This window comes from Triturus cristatus, chromosome 11, assembly GCF_964204655.1.
Source record: "Triturus cristatus chromosome 11, aTriCri1.1, whole genome shotgun sequence".
NCBI classification, from domain to species: domain Eukaryota; kingdom Metazoa; phylum Chordata; class Amphibia; order Caudata; family Salamandridae; genus Triturus; species Triturus cristatus.
Window position 1 is genome coordinate 369,185,307 of NC_140594.1, and position 22,562 is coordinate 369,207,868.

Consider the following 22,562-nt stretch of genomic DNA (forward strand, 5'->3'; position numbering starts at 1 on the left):
GGAAGCAGCGTCTCGGTGGGCACCTGGGCCCGAAGGTGGAGGTGGTACCGAAGCCTTTTTTGACAGTGTCGAGAGGGGGGGGGTGAGTCGGAGTCGACGTCTGTACTCACGGACCTTTGAGCTGGAGTGATGTCCTCGACGTCGGAATCATCTGCTCGGAGGCACTGATGATGGCTTCCTCGACCCGACTCTGCTCCGGAACATCGACGCCCTCTTGAAAGATGTCGTCGGGGATCGAAGATGACTAGTGCGCCATTGTTCATCCAGCTCGTCGGTCCTGGATGGTCACTTTGGAGCAGAAGGAGGCGCAAGCTGGACAGTCTCTGGCCTCGTGCTCCGGTGAGAGGCAGAGGTTGCACACCTCATTTAGAGCGGTGTGGGGAAACTTCGACCCACATCGAAGACACTTTTTGAATGGCGTCCTTTCCATGAGCCGGAGATGAGGCCCAGGTAGGCCCGAAGGCCTTCGTCGACAACCGGAATCATAGACTTCGAAGTTGAAGGGTCGCGTGTGATTGGGAAACGCGATCGAAACAATACCGTCAAGAAGGGAAGGACTGTGCATCGCAAGAGAAAACCGTTAACGGTTCCGAACTGGAACGCGAGAACACATCCGAGCCCGATGGCGGAAAAAAACAATCTGAGGATGGAGCCGATGCCCATGCGCACTGTGATTCAAAGGAGGAGTCACACACCTCGTGACTTCCAAAGACTTTCCAAGACAAAAACAAGTGCAAACATCCGGGCCCAACACCAGATGGCGATCTATGCACAGTGAGTAATCTGCAGCTCATATGCCTCGAACATATTGTATCAAAGTAGCTATTTGGAATCAAAATTGAAAAAGATGTACCTTTAACATTGGATGCTTTAGGATAGACTACACAAGGTACACCAAGTTGGATGGGGAAGTACCAATACCAGGTGCAGTGCCTTGAAATTGGGCATCTTGCAAATCGTTGCCTGAGACACCCATAGATGTGACAAGAGGCAAGACTATTGGTGTACCAATTAGAGGTGACAAGAAACCTGTAATGTGAGCAGTGAGAGGAAGCAAGATCTTGGGTAACCCACACACTGTGTTAACTAAAACAAAGACAAGTAAACAATGGACATAGTTGGACTATCAAGAGATGTGAGCAGCAAACAAAAGAAAGCACTGAGAAAGTTGAGACCTTGCTGTCCTCACATTAAGGTGATACCTGGACTTACACGGGTAGGAAAAGGCCATGAGCCATTATATTGCACTTACCCCTAGCGCTTTAAAGGTCTGGATAGCACTGCTGGCAAGAGCTCTATTGACACACTCTAGGGAAAGAGGAGACACAAGGCATAAGAAATTACTCCCATTAGCAATCATGCTCAAACCAACCACCCCCTGTGGTAGAGCCTACCATATAAAAGTACACTTATTTCATTACTCGAAAGTATATCTGCTCGCTCACCAAAAGAATGCACTTGTGCCATGTCATGCCATAGGGAACCACTTGCAATCTCATGACACAGCAAGAGCTCAGTCATCACATGATAGAACAGCTGTCTTTTAGTGCAACTGTAGGTGTCCTGTTCTCCTATGACACAGGGTGACTGCAATAAAATGTTATGATATTTGACAAGATAGTAGGCTTTGAGTTATGCTAATTTCCCCATTTAAGGGGGAATCAGTCCATCTTATGATTCTAGGGTATCACATTAGAAATGTCCAACACAATCACGTTAGCATTAAGTGTGGGAGTCTTGCAATGCATTAATTTCTGAGAGGTCAGGTTACTAGCACGATCTTTTTCAGAACTAGAAGAGGAGGACTGAGATTGACAGTATAAAGTAGAGGATTGGAGAACTGCAGAGTGCTTCAGGGGAAGCCAATTGAGAGGTCAGGAGAAGATGAGTGGTAGAAACTGCATTGTAGTGCTGGCAGGAGGCCCTGCAAGTGTATATAGAGGCGTAATATTTGGAATAGTGGGAATCCAGTAAAATCTGCCACTTTGAGCACGGTGATAAGTGTGTGAAATTAATACCATTAAAAAGGAAGGCCGACTTAATAAAAAATCACATAAGGGAAATAAAGGAGAATACAATAGGTACCGCATAGAGAACAACAAGGGATATTGGTGATGCATTTAAAAATAACCCGGATAGTGTGTGATTGAGGCAGTGGTTAAGGGAATGTAAAGTGAGTGTACTGAGTCAGTAACAGCAGTTGGGTCTAACACAAGAAATAACAAAAGAAGAGACTGATATTGTAATAAAATCCAATAAGAAAGGGGAGGCTCCGAAGCCATATGGGATACTGGTGGAGCTGTATATTACTCTGAAAGATGTAACTATTCCAATTTGGAAAAGTTTATTTAATGAAATCTTGGGAGAGGGAAGGTCCAATAACCGGCCACTTGGTATAAAGCAACCATTAGTCTGGTTTTAAAACCCAGTATGGCCCATGACAACAAGTGCGAATCCTACAGACCAATCTTGTTTCTGAATTGTGGTTACAAGATCTTTGCTGCAAGTTTGGTGAAGAGATTGGCTAACATAGTGAGTGAGTTGAAACACGAGGATCACAAGGCGTTTATGCCAGAGAAATTTTTACATGAGCTAACACACACATTGGTAGGGGCCATAAATATAGCCACAACTTTTTCAGTACCACTGGTGGTGGTAATGCTGGATGTTGCCAAGGCCTATGATTAGGTGAACTGGCGGTCCCTGACAGACGTTTTATCATTAATTGGGGCTGGGAACAACCTTCTGCCGAGTTATCCAGCTGATCTACAGCTCCCCTAAAACAAGGATTTTCAAAAACGGCTAGTTGATGGAACAAGCAGAGATACAAAGAGGGACAAGGCAGGGTTGCCCACAATCGCTGCTCCTGTTTAACCTGTACACGGCGCAGAGTCTTCAGCTGAATGAAAGATAGTGCCTTTTTCTTGGACTGGGTTTATATGAAAATGTTTGTACTATATGAAAATTACCTCATTATCTATACATCAAATATTAATGATGCCATGACAGATATTCAGGAGGATGTCAAGGTTTTTGGAGTATCAAGTTAATGTGGACAAAAAACTCATGCCACGGATCTGGACATGGGGAGGGGGAGAAAGTCAAGAGTTTGTGAGACTATGTGACGAGACCCGAGTGAGATGATAAAGGTCGATTTGAAGAAGGTCGTCAAGAAAGCATTGTATTAATGAAAAGTGGTGCCATCTTCCATTGTCTTTATATGGGCATGTTCATTTCGTGAAAATGATCACTCTCCCGAAATGTAACTTTCTGTTTGATAATATATCATTAACTTTCGATAAGAAAAGTGTGAAAAGATTTCAAGAAAATATAAGCAGCTTTGTCTGGGACAACAAGGTGGTTAGGATCTCATGAAAGAGGTTAAAGAAAAGGATGAATAGAGGAGGATTAGCGTTGCCAGATTTTCAGATATATGTTTAATCTTCTAAATGTGAGAATGCTGATTCAGAGGCCGGATGCAACTACATTTGGGAGTAAGTTGAAATGCATGACTAGTAGTTTAGCTGAAACCGGTTTCAAATTTGATTTGATTTTTTTTACTTAAGTAAGGGCCAAAGGCCGAAGGTCCTGCAATCGGCAGTTAGTCTATGGTATGAGGTCAGACTAGTTTTGGCAATACCGTACTATAGCATGTTGGCCACAGGATGGGATTCACCGATGCAATAGACTGTGTAAAGGATGGATTGTGTTGTCAAATCAAGAAGGGTAATGAACCTTGTGATGGAGGACAGACCCTTGTCGTGGGAGGTGTTGGGTAAAAAGTCCGCAGGCACTCTCTCCAAATGTAAGTATCTGCAGTGACTATCGTGGGTGAATAGCCAAAAGTTGACAGACTGTAGTAAAGGTCAAATGGAACAGGATCTACAGCATACTGAATCAAGGATGAAAGAAATTTCCAGATGGTACTAGAAATTAGTCGCAGCAATAGAAGGGAAAATGAAAACGGCCTTTTGAAAGCTGAGTGAAGAACTTGCCACATGTGGAGATGGGAGACTTAGGGCAAGTATACTTGAGTTTGCTCTTTGGTGTTGTGAAGCATGCTAAACTTAGTTGGAATGAACTTTACATCGTATACAGATGTTATTAGACTCCAGCTAAGATGTCTAAGATTGAGAAGGATGTAGTGCCGAAATACAGAAGATGCAGAGGGGAGGCGGCAGACCACTTCCACATGTGTTTCAAATGTCCAGCCCTGAAGGGAGTCTGGAGCAGTGTGGATAATTTATTGGCATTGATCCTTAAGAGTGAGATTAAGGTAAGCTATACCCTAGTCTTCTTTGTGTTGAAGTGGATGATCTGGGAGTGGCGGAGCTGGGCTCAGAAGAATGGGACAGAAGGACATATGCAAAAAATGGACACTAGCTGAGCCTCCATTGATCAATGAGTCTACAAAATACATAAATAGACTAGACAACGCAAGGTGCAAAGAGAAGAAAGATGGTGAATGTTCTTCGAAACAGTGGTGGAGGGATAGAGAAAGTGGGTCCGATTACTATACCGGAGATCATTTATGCTGTGAGGATGGAATCCTCAAAGATAAATGAGCAAAGGATTATGGATGTATCAAGGCATGGGACAATGGCCCAGAGCCGGGATACATCTACAGTGAAATGAGGACAATATTGAAAAAACACATTAGCAATTCCATCTCTAGTCAAAAACCCCAATTTTTTTCTTAACAGCTGATTACCCAAGTAATAAAAAAAATCTCAAGTTCACACCCACACTTACAGTGAGATTAGACAATATCCCCTACAATATTCTTGAGAGCCAAGTGAGAGCCATCCATGGAACCACAGACAGATCTTAAGACATTGACATGTTCAGAGCACAACCACTGAATAGAATGCAGGCTCTTGATATAAAAGACCTGTTCAGAAATGCAGTAGTATGCTATACAAATGAAAGAACCCAATCCAAGATAGCAGTACAAACCACTTTCTGGAGGAAAAGCCACCTGGATATTATTTCCACACTAACCAACTGGAAATGGGTAACTGAGAAAGGAACTGACTTAGCAACTTTTCTGGTAGTGAGTTTAGCTAGCCCAAGCTGGTCTATGGTCCTACTGATACCTTGCACTTCTCCTTTCTTCAATTCATGTCCAATTCCACTAATCACTGGGGTGCCAAACTTGAGTGACAGTCTGAACTATTTATCCTTAAAATGTTTAAGGAAAAAAAGGTGGGTACTCATTGCATACAATGCCCCAATTGTCCGTTTTATTTTCCTGCAGTTCACTGTAGGTTTTCTTTTTTTTGCTACTCTCAATAGTGAATGGAATCTCTGGGGAGGAGAAGGCTGCCTCACTCACAGGATGTAGCCCATTGCAGGAATGGGTGATCATTTATTCTCTAGGAATATAACTGGTCCGAGCTCAGGACAAACTCCTAGCTTATGACACATGCACTTCTGCCCTCTCATAACACAGTGGGTTGCCCATTTAATTCATGACATATGCGCTTCTGCCATCTTACAACACTGGAGGAGTTGGAATACAACTTATCTCATGGCATTTCCCCACTTCTCCTTGGGACACAGTAAAATAGAAGATCTTGCCATCTTATGGCATACATGCACCTCTGCATCTCATTACAGTAGTGGGTCCACTAGCCATCTCAGAAGATGGAGGGCCTCATGTCATTACATGATATGAGTACATTTCAGCCATCTCAGGACAGAAAATCTCTAAATATAGTACTCACCATAGGAGTTGTCCATGTGGGCCCGCTTGAGCAAGAAGGTATGCACTTTCTCCAGACACTCTGACTCTAGGGACAAAAGTGATGTATGAGGAAAGATGACGGAACAAGGAAAAGTTATCACGCACATGCTCTTGCTATTTAGTAAAGAAAGTGAAAGGGGCCTTGTCTCCACAAGAGTGATTCCTTTTGTGGCGTTTTATCTCCTACAGTCACATACAAGCACTGCACCTTACCCTCATACAACACAGCATACCTGGTCCATGATACTGGTATTCACAAAGGAACTCAGCAACCCTCTGAAACGTCTTCAACGCCGGACTCAACAGATGGCACAGAAAGGCAAAGAAATCAGGATTTCTCCCTGTATGATTGAGCTGCGGGAGAAATAGAATCCGTCAAAGGGACTGTTACACATGCAGCGGCAAACGTAGCATTAAAGATAACTTAAGACTACAAGATCACTAACATGAATACAGACACCAGAAATGAGAGGAGCAAGCAGAGGCTACCAAAAGTTGCTGAAGTTATCATGGGAGAGATCAGAGGAGGGGCAGAAAAACTACGCGAAAGAAAGACAGCCACCTACAGGCCAAGAGAAAGACCGGATAAAAAAGTGAGTTTGAGACATTACTTACAGGATTAAAATCATAAGAGACGGAGAAATACGACAGAAAGACAAAAATAGGAGACTAAACAAGAGGGCATCTAAAAACTGTAATACAATATACCAATTCGGGGATTCAGGTTTTTCAGAGGGGGAGCAGAGAAACACTGCAAACATGTATTACACAAAGATGGAAGAGACATAAAGGTGCGACTACAAAACCTGAGAAACACACAATACAAGAAACACTCAACAAAGGGAAGAAAACACATAAGAGGTAAAGCGTTAGAGGAAGAGAAACACTGCACAAGCAAACATGAGGGAGTGTGCCTGAGACGGTATAATATATTTTTCAAGTCACTCTTTAACTGACTACTCTTTCATGTTAGCATCCATGGAGAGTCTCAACAATGTTGATTTAAGAACCAGCCAGACAAAAATAATACATTCAAGAGTAATCATATCCTCAGATGAAGAGAGATAATAAATATGCATTAGATTACAAAGCCATCAGAAAAGGAACTGGAACTCTCTCATAACAGTCTCTGAATGAAGGTGGGCTGAAGATCACATTATGTTAGTTTTAATGCAGCATACTTTGGAGAACAGCTCTGCTGAATTGTGAATCTGCTTGACCCTCAGTCGCCAAACAAATGTTTTGAAAATGACTACAGAGAGGCATTGGAAGCTCTTTCACAATTAACAGACTCTCAACTGCTCTAAAAAGGGCATACGTAGTCGCATTCCTTCTGGTTAAGTGAGCATGCAATGCCTCAAGACCCTCTTTAATTGACAGCCTGGGGGATATCTACAGCTAGAGTATCCACCGGAAAAAACAATACCGAAGGAAGTTATCCTTCAGATAGATACTTATAACCACAGAATTTTCACCTTTGAATTGATAGCAAAGTAGTACATTGCACAGGTCTAAAAGGATCTGTGGAGTAGGCCGAGAACAAAAAACAAAAAGTCTTGTAGGACCGAACAGGTGAAGTGGCCTTCCCACCGGACTTCGTTGTCAAGACAGAAGTGCTGAGTGAACATATGCTCTGATGTCTACTTTGCATACTGGCATATACCAAGAACAGGCACCCCTCATGCCAACGCAGTGGTAGCACCCTTGGCCCTGTTGAAATGGGCTCTCAGACCTTGCGGAGGCTTTTTCTTGGCCACTGCAAAGCAGATCATCATGCGAGGACTATCCACCTCCAGAGTGTCCTCTTCTGCACACTCCTCCCTTTTTAAATCCCCCCGCCCCCCCCCAAAACAAACACAAATGTTCTTTGTCTACTTGATGGTCCTTGATACGATCAATGGGGTTCAACTAAGGAAGCCTCCCCACCTCTTTTGAGGAGTGAGTAAAAGCAAACAACAATGGCAGACTGATTGATTATCCAACATGAAAAGAAGATACAACTTTCAGTACGAAGGCTATCCAAGTCCACAGCACAAACTTATTTGGAAAACAGGTGGTGCGGGTCAGTTGCAATGAAAGTGCCTGCAGTTCACGCACACAATGAGCTGACATAACAGCAACGAGGACGACAGACTTCAAGGTCAGGACATACAGAAGCAGCTATGTATAGGATAGATTCTTTTCATAAGTATTTATTGATTTTTAATCAACAAACATTAAGAAAAACGGGAGAAAAAGGAGGGAGGAGATAAAAGAGGGGAAGATATACCTTACAAATAGCAAAACATAAAATAACATCTATCAGTCATACATGAATGGATTTCGTAACAGAAGGAGCATTAGCTCACAGCAGGAAAGAGCGGAGGCATTGTTTGAATAGGGGGGGTTATCTTATGTGCAAAGCCTATTCCCAGTAAAATTCGCTCACAAGCAAGAGGCATCTCTCGAGCCAGTGGGGTCACCACATCTCCAGAGACCACCACCACATCTTGTGACCGCACCAGCATGAGTTCCCAGTAGTTTGGCAACTGTTCCAGACAATATATTGCATCCTGCAACCAGTCAACTGTCTTAGGCGCAGGTCACCTCCCCCAATGAAAAGCTACTCTTAGTTTAGCCACGAATAGTAGCATCAAGACACCGATGTTCAGGAGGAACATTTTCCACATACCCCAGTAGAGACACCAGCAGTGTCTGCTGTGGGAGACAACCAGTGGTCTGAGCTACTTCAATGTAGACCCTAGACCAGAAGTGTGCTAAAGCGGGGCTGCTCCAGGCAGAGTACAGACAGATGGCCTGCGGGGCAACACATCGCAGGCAACTGGTGTTTTCCGCAAGTCCCATACTGTGCAATTGCTCTGTTGTGCAATAAAATCTGTGGAGACATTTTGAGTGGATAAGGCAAAGTCTATAGTTCTGGGAAAGAGCCTTGGATTGGGTATAGCAATAGTGCCATTGTTCTACAGTTATGGAGGGAGTCTGTGTACATCTTCCAGGCAGTTTGAGCCCCAGGATCACATACAGGTGCCTTCCCCTGCATTGTGGTGTATAAATGGGTGATAAGCTTGAGGGAGAAGGTATTGACAATCATGTGTTCTAGGGCGTGGAGCACACAATGGGAATGTGTTGTGCAGGGCATGGCATGTAACAGGTAGCTTGTGGTATACCAGGATATCAAGTGCAGCAGGCTGGAGGGGAGTGTCAGTACCAGGAGTGGGGAGGAAACGCTCAGTGGGGTACAGGGCACCAAACATGAGAAGCCCCAGTCGGCGGTCACACTGACAGGCCCCCTACATCTGCCAGCATGGAGAGCAGAGGGTTCTTGGCAAGTGGAAAGCTGGCACATAGGGGCAATGAATACAACCTTGCTTCAGCAGACCATCCCAGACCCAGGGAGCACAGGAAACCTCGTCTATCTCACCATGCAGAGGCCTGTATGTCTGGTACAGTGCCGTACTCAGTAGGCGCGGACCATCTGATCAATTTCAACTCCAGTTTGTGGTTGGAATATGATGGCGTGAAGCCAGAAATGTATGAATTGGGCCTGTGCGCAGTAAGCGTAGAGGTGCATGTCAGGAGCATTGAGGCTACCTTGCTGAAATGGCAGAGTCAGGATTTCCCATGCCACCCTTAGCTGTTTACCCGTCCATGTCAGGGACACTAGATTGGAACAAAGCTTTTTAAATAAGTTCACAATGAGCGGAATGTTACAAACAGGTATAGAAACTAAGGGGGTACAACCATTTTAATAATAGTAATACTACACCCCCATAGATCAGGGCAGTCGAGTCCAGACAGGTATGCGCTCCTCGAGTTAAGTCATGGCTCGTCCATAGTTTGCCCACCACAGCTCATCAACATTCCTTCTGAGCCAGATATGCAGATATCGAATTGGTTTCATTGCCCACTGAAGCGGATAATCAGACTGAAACTAACAGGTGGTGAGGGGGAATAGAGGACTTCAACCAGTTGATGAAGATCCTGGTGAAGCCACCGAAGTGGATCAGCTCCCGAATGATAGGAGAGAGGTTGTACTGGGGTCTCAGACAAAAAAGGTTACATCATCTGCATACAAGGAGTACAGTATACCTTTAGCAGTGAAATGGAGGGATCTGTCAGCATGATGCTGACGTAACCAATTTCTCCATTGCTTTTGCAAAAAGAATAGGAGATAAAGGGCACCCTTGCCTGGTGCCCCAAGTGACAGAGAACAAAGTGCACACACTCCCATTAATACACAACCTCACCATAGGGGAGGAATATAGTAGTCGAATCAGGTGTGGAAAGCCAACGCTAATGCTGAGAAGTGGGAGGAGGCGAGAGAGGCACGGCATTCTGAGGAATCAAACACTTTGGCGCCCAGAAGTACTGCAAGAGGCTCAGGGTGGGGTCTATGGTGTGTTTAGGAATGCAAACAACGTGCAGAGGTTATGTGCAGTCGACCGTCATCCTGGCACTAATCTGGATTGGTCCAGCCGGCCAATAGCAAGCAGGAAAGGCAAAAGGCAGTTGGCAATTAGCTTGGCCAATATCTTATTGTCAAGGTTTATCATTGACAGCAACCTATAAGAGTCGCATCTATTTGCAGGCTTGCCAGGTTGCAGAATGGTTAAGAAAACTGCATCACACAGGGAGGGGATGTTAGCTGGTCCAGGGATAAAGAGTCATATTCCATTGCTAAGAGATGAGGAGCCGGCGTATTCCTTATAGAAGGACGTGGTGATCCCATCCAAACCTGGCACTCTTTCTCCAGGCATGCTCAGGATGACCTGCACTATTTCCTTTGTTGTGAGCAAATATCCAAGTAAAAGCGTTATGAGTTGCCTAGCCACAGGAGTTGGATCGTGTTCAGATATGCGTCTAAGGCCGCCTTGTATGGAGCCATCGATGCAGTGTATACATTAGAATAGTGGGACGTCATGAAATGCAAGATCTCATCTAACTTGGTATGGGGTATCTGACCTGATGGTCATCGAAAAGTTCTGGAATATACAAGCTAGCCCAAGGTTTATGGACAAGGCCCACCAGCATCTTAATGGATCTATAGCCATCACCATAGCATCATGCCATCTCCTCTCTGTTAAGATAGTGAGTCTCCCTGATCCCCTTTTACATATATTCTGAAAGCTTTTTCTTTAAGGTAAGCGTGTGTCAGTGGATTGCTTCTGGTAAAGAATTCAAGTTCCAGTGTGTGAATGTCTGCTTCTAATTTGGTAAGTTGCGTACGTATTGCCTTGAGAATGCCAGATTGCTTCGCCATGCAGATGCCCCAGAAGACTACGTTGAACACCTCCCATAATGTGGATGGAGAGTCAACCAACCCCTGATTGTATGTAAAGAAGTCTAGGATGGCGTGCAGATTCTATCTCAAAACACTGCATCGCTGAGAGTGTAAAGGGCTAGCTTACATGTGAAGGACGGAGATGGGGCGTGGGGTGATTTCCAACAAGACCAAAGCATGATCAGAGAGGGTTCTGGGAAGGTGAGTAACATTTGTGGTCCAGGTAAGAGCACCTTGTGTGAGGAGCCAGTAATCTATGTGGGACCATGTATTCTATGTGGAGGTTATACAAGTGCCTTCAGCACTATGGACATGTCGCATGCGCCAAGCGTTTTGCAGGCTGTTATCGTGAATGTGTGTGTGTGGAGTTGAGCCTCAGCACCCGGATTAGGTTACTGAGTGTCACTGGATTGGTCTACAGTGTGATATAGGATGACACTGAAATCATCTCCGCATAAAATAGTACCAGGCACCAGTGTGGATATTAGGCGCCAGACCTCGGCAAAGAATTCCAGGATATCTTGTGTTAGGACCATATATTGAGGCCAGAATCACTGGGAAGTTATCTAGCATGCCCCTGTATAATGACAAACCTGCCTTCTGTGTCAGGTGTAGACCCTTACGGAGGAGAACGGCCGTACCGCAAGCAAAGTTAGATTACAAAGAGGTATGTGAGTCAGCAATCCGGCTTGCCCTGAGACAGGAAGCAGTCGCTGGGTTCAAATTGAGTTCCTGGAGAAAACACACATCTAAATGATGGCTGTTGATGTATGCATGTACTAGTCGTGCCTTGCACCACGGATCACTGAGTCCCCGAAAATGGGAGGTCCAGCATCTAATGGATGTCCACGGGAGACGAATGGAGAACCACATCTATAATAGAGAGGAGATCTAATGCTAGCGCAGAGGTGTCAGGTCAGAGGGAGGAGGACTTTTCCATTGTGGCATGTAAGGTATACAGGGAAAATACAACAACAAAAAAGACCCACCCACCACCCACTTTAACCCTCCCAACTAGTTGAAATGACACGACTCACCCCTCCCAGCCAAACCCATTGCCAAAGAACTGTGTAGCACACTGAGAAACATTCCTCAGCAACAACAAAGGGCCAGTCGGACACCCCAAACAAAGATAATCTGGGTGGCCGAAAGAAGTAGATAGAAGCCCCCGCTGGGAGTCAGTGCAGGTAAACGAACATGGAAAACGAGTGGTGACCATGACCCAGCCACAGGATCAGCACCCACAACCATGAGTCGGTGAAGGCAACAGCACTACGTGTGGGGAGCCCATGACAGGTGAGCCCCAAACTCACCCGCAGCGGAAAAACAACAAAATGTAAAAATAAAAGATGCCGGATCTCTAGTTGTTATCGCTGAGGTGGTAGTCCCTGGCAGTTACGGGGTCAGGTAGAGGAGCTGTCAGTGTTTGCTAGACGTCGGGAAAACTTCATAGTGCTCTTGGGATCCGTGAAGTAGCGTTCTTTGCCTTCAACTTGTATTCGCAGTTTAGGCAGGTAGACCAGGGAGTAGATGATCTCAGACTTTTGAAATAGGGGATTCACTGTGAGGAACACTCAGATTGTAGCCAGGACCGCGATGGTATTGCCTTGATGCTGGATCGAATGACTTTCTCTGGCGGTCCGTAGGGTGGTATCTGTATCCATGTGATTGAGAAGTCTGGCCATGATGGGTCTCACCAGCGCACCCGGAGGAGGATGCAGGCTCAGCATGTGGAGCGCCCATTCAATGATGAAGACCAGTGAGAGAGTATCACCAAACAGGGAGCCAAATATGTTCTAGAGAGCCGTGGACTCAAGGATGTGTAGGTTGTTCTGTCAGGATCACATTTCAAGGTCTTCGTTCTTGAGCTTAATAACCTCTAGTACTTTCTCCATGCGCAGGAGGTGTTCACCAGTGGTGGTGTGGGAGTCTTCAATGTTGGAGGTGCGGGTTTCCAGGTGATCAAGACGTTCATCATGTTTGATAGCCCTATTTTGTAGTCAATGGTACGGAGGCTGTGCTTTACATTGACCAACATCCCCCTGATGTCTTGCTCCAGCGTGCTAGCCCTAGGAGCCGGAGCAGCAGAGGCGCATAAGCTCTTGTCTGGATCAGTAATGCATGTTTGCCCTCAAAGAGCAACTTAGATTGCTAGGTGTCCTGCTTGCCCACAGTGAGTAGCCACTGTGCACAGCTGTTTGATGAGTCCCGCCTCACCCTAGAAAATCTCGAGGAGTCCAAGGGCATGAGTAGACTCTGTTGTATTCTCAGATGGCGATGCAGAACAAGGGCATTCAGGGTTCGGACTCTTCGCAGCCCACACGGATGTCCGGAGCCAAGACAGTCCACCAAAAGTCAGAAGTGATGCAGAAGGCGAAGTACCGGCCCGAGGCATCATCCCGCCAAGCACTGGTCACCCGCACCCCTCAAGTCCCACCTCACCCCAGAACCCTCAGGAGGAGGAACCGGGGGAAGGTGGAGACTCGAGGCAAGGGGCACCAGGAAGCTCACCACAGCAGACAGTCTCAATGCATGGCAAGTATGGGGTTCAGATCCAGTTTCACCCTCTCCTGGGACAGGCTGGGGGATGGGTAGGCACCCACTCAAGGTCAGTTAACAGTAAAGGGGCAATCAGGAATGCCCACTCCGCGACACCGGCTTTCCCCCCCAGAGCGCTCAGATGCTCTGGGCCAAGAGCACTGTAGAAGGAGGCACCTGGGGTCAGCCGCCTCATCTGCTCAGCGGCGGCAGCCACGACTACCACGCCTCCGCAGGGGTCCGTTCACAAGCCCAGAAGAAGGTGAACCCGCCCACTCAAGCTGCGGCCAGGGTCTCCCTGCTCCGGCGCAGTCCCGATCAGTGCCTGGAGTGCAGTACAAGATGCAAGGCCTCGGAATCAACCGCAACATGGGAACAAGGCCCAGTACAGCCTAAAAGGCACAGGCTCGAAGAACTTCACAGGATGGATGACTGGGAAAATTGGGAGCGCGATCACCTTACGCTTCTCTCCGCTGCAGGTGTCACGCTTTGTAGAGTAGAAAATCATCGACACCTCAGAGATTAAGTGGATTATTTCTTTGGCAGGGGGAGCCCCGCTATGCGGGAGCCATCTTGCAGTTGGGCTCTCTCACGGCACCCATACATAGGATAGAATTACATACACACAAGGAATGTCAAGATAAGGTTAACGTCCCACTGTGTAATCACAAATGGATTGTGAGGTAACACCTTTAATAAATCTCAACACAACAGGTGATGTAAACAAGGACAGTTGGTCTGGCAAATGTAGAAAGTCTGAAAGGGGTGCCAAATAACCTTTTCCAGTACACACTGCAAAACCTTGCTTGGCTAAAGACATAACTAATAAAAGAACAATAGATTAACCTGTAAGGGGTCAGTGTCTTGTGCAAGACACCAGATTACATATTTGTCCCAGCGTGCAGCATAAATGGATTTCATGGATGCTCATCTGGCGACGAGGATGACACACACTACTTCATGTGGTAAATCTAAAGCAGTCAATTGGTGCAGCTCAATGTCAAAACATGGATGTGCAATTTTTAGATTCAGGTGGAGAACCCTGCCTCATGTTGTAAAGGAGGTCTAACACGGCAATATTCATGTGATGATGAGCATTATTATAGCACACAACCTGAGCGTGATCTTCCGCAGACAGTCGGAATGCAACTGACCACCTTGGAATTCTCCCCACTCAATATTCTCGGAACAGAATGACAACATTGTCATAGTAACATATGACATAACCCATCACTGCTGAGTCAGGAGGTTAACCCAAAGAGGTAGCCTGATCAGAAGACAGATGCGCATGCCCAGGAATTCCAAATACCACAATCCCCTGGTTCAGTCTGAGGCCATCAGGATGACTTGGAGTCAGTCGTTCTTGCTCTTCTACAGATATCGAATTAGGAATGATAGTGGTATCCCTTGATCCATTTCGGAACAGATGAATGGCTCATTGCTCCAACAAGATGATGTTTACCCGACACTCCCCAGGAGACCAAAAGCCCCTGGTCTCCAACTTCCCCAAATCATCCCGCAATTCAGCAGAGTTGACTCTGTCACCACTCTTAGCTTTGGGTGGAAAAGGGAGATTGACCTGCCACTGGACAGATTGTAATCGGTCAGCCACCAATTTAGATCATAGATCGACTAGTTATATGGTTCCCACTAAAAAGGAAGGACTGAATATTAGGACGACGGAAATTCAGAATGTAGGGACTGAATCTATCCACACCATCAGGGAATATTGGCACAATTCCTAGCTAGCTCACAGCGCCTCACATGAACCCCTAACCTTCCTCGGTGGTAGGTGATTTTGGCCACTTCGAACATGACACTCTGATCCCGGAGGGAATCGTTGCAACAGATCTTACCCCTTTTGTTGTTTACTTATGCATGCCCATGGTAAACACAAGAAAGATGCAAATAAAGTTTTTAATACATTTATTGAAACAACGGTAATCTATCTTGCATAGAAAGAATGAGCTGTGATTATTAGGCAGATATAACAAACCAAAGTAACCAGCATTATGAACACACTCTGATTTCTATATATTTCTATCACAAACCTTACTCAAAGAGCATAGTGGGTTACCCTCTGCCCGATCTCTTAGGTCAGCCTGAGCCCCTAATCCAGGATAACTTGACTAGGCAATCTGCCTGAAGTGGGACTGGCAATCTTTCTCTGCACAATAGAAGATCAGCTTCAGCAGAGCTGCATGTCGAACACAGGATTCGTTCCGGACAGTCATGACTCCACATCACTAAGCATAGTCGTCTTTTAGGTTGTGACAAAAACAAAAGATGCTCTTTGGCTTAACTGGAAAATATTCTTACTGCAAAGAGTTATCTTGTAGAAAGAAGAAATCAAGTGATACCACAACAAAGTTCCAACTGAAGTAAATAATAATTTACAGCTGTAAAGAAAAATCAAGTTAATGATATAATCACAAAAAATCATAGTGAACAACATCAATTACACAAATGAAACTAACCTAATTGGGAGTGGTGGGCGGGCTGTTAGCCTCTATTGTCTTTAATGAAATCACGATTCTCTCTGAATGTTAATAGGAGAATCACCATTTCATTACAAGACCTGAGGCCACCATTATGCATATTTAAAGCTCCCCAGCGCCACACTTCTCGCATGCTCCAGTGGTTTAAGATAAAAGCTTGCAAACCACTAGTACTTGACCAGTTTGCTGCTTTCAGAATGTCTACAAGTATACCACCTGCCCAAACACCTTTCTGGATATTGTACCCATAGAAAAATGAGTCTGGAACTTGGACAAATCAATTCCTTCCTCAGCCATTACTGGTCTCACCTACCTTGATACAATAGCTGTGGAAACTGCCCTATAGGGTTTTCCATAGGAAATTAATAACTGATCCTCACCATCTGGTCTAAATTTCAGCATTCTCTGTTCATAAATTCTCATGCAAGTCACTACACACAATTGAAAAGGGATAAAATATGACATGGTTTTAGTGCTTTTCCAAATCTCAAAGTGGACCCCATTCAGGGAATAAAACCTTTTGCAAATGTCTAACACCTGGGACTCTTCTGAAAGAGATAAGACAGAGCCAAGCTGCTAACTTCCTCAATATTTGTCTAAAAGAAAGAAAGGTATTATCAGGGCAGGAGACAAAAGGGTCAAAACTAGATTAACATTCCACAGGGAATCATATTTAGCCCTAGAGGTTTCCCTAAGTCTTATCCCCTTCATCGCTCTGCGGACCAAAGGATCGATGCCAACAGCAAAGTCATTTACCAATGAATGTTCGGCTGAAACACCAGATCTGTAACAATTACATAGGAAAGGCCTTATTTGAACAACTCAGCAATGTAGTTTGTCACTTCTACTGCAGGAGCCTCCACATGATCCAAATTCCTCTCCAAGCACCAACAACACCATTTTCTCCATACTCCTGTGGATCTTTTCCAGGTACCTGGAGACCATGATTCAGCCAATAGATTCTTAGCCTCTCCCAAAAGCCTAGATTATCTACATAATCTCCTGAAATCCTCCAAACAAGAAGGTCTTCTAATACTGATGGATGCGCCACTCCTTCCTTCCCTTCAAAAAAGCCTAGACTCCCTGGTACCACACGGGGAACCTCTACTGCTAGTTCCATTACTCCAAGGGACCCAACTTGCGGGCATCGCTCCCTCTGGACCTTTAATAACACCCTATTGATTGGTGCAAATGGAGGGAACGCGTAGCAATTCTCTCCGTTCCTAGCCTGTATCAAAGCAGTCGCTGGTGTCCTGCAAAAATCTTAAATTCCAGTCTGCTCTCTTGTTCTGATAATCTGGGATAAACTCTGCCTTCAAGACAATTTTCTGATCCCAACAAATATACCAAATTTCCCTGGCTAGATCGCCAAGTTGTTTTGATCTTTCTACCCCTCGACCGTTGATATAGGATACAGCCACGAAATTGTCCATCCGGATCAGTACCACACTGTTTGCAAAAATAGACCACAAACTCAAAGTTTTCAGCCCTGCTAACATCTCCAAACAGTTTATGTGTAAGGATAGCTCCTCCCTGAACCATTTCCCTCCAGTTTCTATCCCTCCTAACCTTGCACCCCAACCAAGGTTGCTTGCATCGGACTGTACAATAAATTTTGGAACATTCACAAATATTTCTTTGCCTTTCCAGCTCTCTAGGTTGTTCAACCACCATTGTAAGTCCTTTCAAGCCTCCTGAGACAGGGGAATTACATCTGCATACCAAAGATCTTTCCTCAAACCCAGCAATTTCAGTCTCTGATGAGCCCTGTAATGCAAAGGGCCTGGGGAACCCGCCTGAGTAGAGGAAGACAAAAGTCCTACCTACCAGTCTTGCTAGATCCCTCAAAGTAACCACATACTTCGCTAGAATGAGAGCTACCTGCCTTCTTGATCTTTGTTAATTTTTTCTGAGGTAGAAAAAGCTGGGCCAGATTGGTATCCACTTCAAATCCCAGAAATTCCAAATTCTGTGTAAGAGTCATGATTGACTTCTCCACATTGATAATGACCCCCAAGGCCTCCTAGAGATTCGTTGACCACTTAATGTGCTTCAGCGATTCCCCCTGATCCTGAGACATCAGTAACATGTCGTCTAGATAAATTAATAAACGCAATCTCCTCTTTCTCAAGAAAGCTACAACAAGGCACAGTACATTGGTGAAGCACGAAGGGGCGGATGACAGGAGAACTGGTAAAAATACTTCTCCAACTGAACCATAAACACCTCTGTGAATCTAGATCCATGGAAATTGTGAAGTAGGCGTCTTTCAGATCCAACTTCCCCATCCAGTCTTTTTCTTGTAAAATGTCTGCAGAAGATGGATCCCTTCCATTTTTAAGTACCCGTAAAACAAAAACCTGTTTAGTTCCTTCAAGTTTATCACGGGTCGCCAACCCTTGTCTTTCTTCTTCACTAGGAAGACAGTACATATAAAACCCTTTTCTGAGTCAAAGGCCTTGCAAATTTCCCCTTTGAGCAACATGTGGGTGACTTCTGTATCTATCAGTGTAATTTCTTCCCGATCTAAGGAGAACTCCCTTGGCTGACATCTTTGGTAAGGGACCTGGCAAAATTCTATTTTAAAACCCCTCACGGTTTGTAACATCTAAGAATCCTTGGTTATGGCAGCCCAATTTTGGGTGAAAAAACGTAACCTTCCCCCTACCTTTGTGTGGGAATAACCAATTAGAGGGTTGAAGCTTACCTTGATCTCCAGCTCCCTGGAATCTGCTCCTGCTGCTTCGTGAGAGAGGGGTTCGTCCTCTTTGCAGGAAGAAGCTACTGCTTGCATGGAAATTCCTTCCGTATCCCTGCTGTTCTTGATGGTAATACTGGGGCCTTTGTAGCTCACGGCTAACAGCCAGGCCCCTCCTGTCAGACCTTTCTAAAAATTAAAATATTGAACAATTGTCTCATGTTGAAATGGGCCTTACTCAAGGCATTAAACGTTGAGACGTATTTCCCTAGAGTTTTAATATAACTTTTCCCCAAAGAGAAGGCCATTCAGGTCCTTGGCATTTCTTTGTTGGCAAGACCCCCCAACTTTGGGTTGATCCTCATCAGAATAGCTCTTGTTCTCTCTAAAATTAACACGGCATTGGCATTGCCAAGCGGGTATAAATCCCACTGGTTCAACATCTATGGGCATACCCTAAAAGGAGGCTGTTTTGTCTTTTTCCCAAATTATTATGTGCAACTAAGAAAATAAAAAAAGTACCAACAACTGTTGAACACAATCATTGGATAATATTCTCCACAGTCATATCAAGATTAAAGGGTACAAACCTCCACCAACTACCGGCATTACCTTTTCCCAAAGGCTTTTGGGTGCAGCCATTTGTGAGGCACGTACCATAACTACATTGGGTCATTACAAGGGTAGCGTGAATCACAGTTTTACCAACACCCTGGCCGTCCTCCATTAACTCTGGCATTTCTTTGTTGGCAAGACCGCCCAATTTTGGGTTGATCCTCATCAGAATAGCTCTTCTTCTCTCTGCAATTAACCCGGCATTGGCATTGCCAAGCGGTATAAATCCCACTGGCTCCAGCCCCGGAGTAGTTCAACATCTATGGGTATACCCTAAAAGGAGGCTTACTCTGCCCTATCCAGGATCCTGGCCAATGGACCCAAAATATCTAATATTTTTTCTTGGCACTGCTTGAGGCAGTGCTTCAGGCCTTTCCTTGAATCTTTAATTGACTAAAAAGGAAGGTCAATAGCTCTGGGTCGAGATTAGGTGCTATTCCTGATTAATTATCCACAAATGGTCTGGGACATTCCGCTTCCACCAGATTCCAAGTCTCCTTAGCTTTCATCAGGTTTAGCGTTTCCTTATCGAGAGACTTATGGATCCGGAATTTAATAAAGGAGGTCACATGGTCCATAGGCCACCAGTCTGAGCCCCTTGGGTGCAATAATGTGGGTAGGGTTGAACATTCCCACACCCAAGAGGTCCTTGATAGACTTCGAAGTTGAAGGCTGGTCCAAATCTTCATCGAGGAAATCAGTTTCCAACGTTTCCTGAGGATCTAAGACATACTCGTACTCTACCTCATTGCCACATGATTAATCATCATCAGTATGAATACTTCTGTCTCTAGTGCAATGAAGGCCACTCCTTCTATTTGTGCCGCGAGGGTCACCTATATCAATTGCACCAACATGTTCACTCCTGCTAATTGTGCCGCCATGGACACCTCGGTCTTTTGTAGCACTCAGGCTACCCAATGTGTGTTCCCGACTCGTGAGGTGTTTAGACATTTTAGTTGCCTTACCTCCTTTCTGAACTAATGAAGGGATGCCCTCCTCTGAAAGAGTAAGTCTTCCTTAAAGGGTAAATCCCTTATTCTTTTTGAAAAAACGGCTTCCACCGCCTCCTTCAGGGAAGATATGAACTTCCTGTTGAAAACTCTTCTGAAAGTATCCTCACCGAGGGCAGGGTCAGGGGTCCCCTGCTTACCGGCCTCATCAGACATATGGGCACTAACTGCTTCACAATTCTTTTAATAAGTTAGTGAGCTAAAGTGAACTAGGCTTGCTCCTCTGTCCCTTTTTTTCTTTCTTTTTTAAAAATATAATGGGTATTAAATAAATGCTCCCTCAAGTGCTCCCTACCAGTTCGCTCCGAAATGGCAACCATTGACATGAGACCACGTTGCTATATACAAAGAGGGCTTACAGCCCACGTGAAAATGGACACAGATATGCTGAGTCTTCTTTTAACCTTCATTGAGAACTCGCTGTGCCCAAATGACGTCAGGAAGAGACAGCCGTCCGATGAAGGCAGAGGTGCTCATCCCAAAATTGGGGAGAGTCTCTGATGCCTGCAATATGTCAGGCAGATGCGCTCTTCACAAAATACGGGACTGTCTCCAATGCCAGAGAGCCCGTGCATCTTTTAAAAGACAAGCGGCCCGGAGCAAAGCTTCGCAGGATGCAGGGTGTGCCCCGGACCTGTGCAACAATTGGAAACTCAAGAGCCCACCTAAGCTGTCAAGCCCCTCGATAGTAAGGGGATGCCACAGCATATTCTAATCCAAAAGAACACATAGAGACACAAAGAAACCCAGTCATAAATTGGAAGGGTGACAAGAGACACTGTCCTACCTGAAGAAAGTAAGGGTGCCTCCAAACCTGTAACGTTATAAACATTAACCAAACATAGTAAACCAAAGCATATGTAACGTCATAGTGCTTCTCTTGTCAAGAAGCAGCGAATAGAAGAGGACTATGCTTAGTGACGTGGAGTTCTATACTGTCTTAAAATGTTCTAAAAATGAAATGTTTTGTTTATAATGTATTTTATGTTCTTTAAAGGGCTGTATATATAAAGGGCAGCAATAAAAGGTTATTACATAATGGTAGTCTCCAGTCTTGTAATGAAAGTTCTCTCACAGGAGCTTTTGCTTCATGTTCAATTGAGTATTTTGGTTGCACTTGCAAGGTGGACCTTATGAGTATACTATGATAAGGCGAGTCCTTATCCCAGCCTACATGGTAGCGGTATAATGCAGGAGCTTGTGCATGAGCCCATTCTGCGGCATATGCTTTTTTAACCTCTTCAGGGAAAAGCACAAAGAAAGATGGTAAAATCACCTTTTCTCCTTGAAGGACTGTTCTTACAAACTCCGGTGGTCAATCAACCTCTACCAACAGAATGTTATAACTAAGTGTTACCCTGTCAGCTTTTACGGGAGAGTGTCTCCGATGCCTCCGGCTAACAAATGAGTTGGAGAATCCTCCACCAATTATTAACACCCGGAATAGTTAATAAGGGGAATTACTGTTCTCATTCCATGCATTTGTTGCTATCACATTGAGGTAGAAATACTCTCCGTTCCTTGCGTATATTAGTGTCTAAGGGATTGGGGGGGGGGAACAAGTAACCCAACAAAGTGGGCAGGTTTGAAACACAATAAAACCCTCCTTCTTTCAACCTGTTGGTGGTGCCCCGTGTCCTTTTCCTCTTTCCTACCAAGAGCCAGGCACGCACCTGTGATAGCCACATGCCTCCGGGAGAGTGGCTGGGACCATCTGCATGTTGTTGCAGTACTTCTCCTCCTGCCTCCTCGCTGGCTTCTTCTGCCGCGGGTACGTGGCATCCTGCCATTGCAGAGAGCAGGCAGCATCCTTCGGTGGTCCAGGTATGCTAAGCAGCACTCCATCTCCGGGCAGTGTTTCAGTGTTCGTGCGACAACCTTCCATGGGCATTTCCCCATGTATATCCGTTCCATGCATCAATAACGCGTCTTCCTGGTTGACGAGTCTTGTCATCTGCAACCATTGACTTAGCCCCGCCCCTTCAGCGTCCATAGAGGTAGAATTGGAGGTATAAAGCCCTTCCTGTGAAGGAACGAGAGGCACATTGTTTGTAGCTGATTCAAAGGGGTAAAGCCAAGGTACGTTATCATGTGGATCCACTTCCACGTCACACACCCTCAAGTTGGATGTTTAATTTATAAGACTTGCCTGGAGGACTGACTCGCTAATCAG

General features: G+C 45.1%; 1 protein-coding gene across 9 annotated transcripts in view; it reads right to left on the bottom strand.

Moving 5' to 3' along the window:
- Nucleotides 1–22,562, bottom strand: part of GPAT2 (glycerol-3-phosphate acyltransferase 2, mitochondrial) — a 1,263,238-nt gene that overhangs the window by 149,278 nt on the left and 1,091,398 nt on the right. For all 9 annotated transcript variants that reach the window (XM_085634201.1, XM_085634205.1, XM_085634208.1 and 6 more), the window contains 3 exons: nucleotides 5,980–6,100; nucleotides 5,727–5,792; nucleotides 1,253–1,308 (listed from right to left, as the gene is read on the bottom strand). In XM_085634201.1, the coding sequence (XP_085490327.1) occupies nucleotides 1,253–1,308; nucleotides 5,727–5,792; nucleotides 5,980–6,100 (243 nt within the window). The remainder of the gene's footprint in view (nucleotides 1–1,252; nucleotides 1,309–5,726; nucleotides 5,793–5,979; nucleotides 6,101–22,562) is intronic.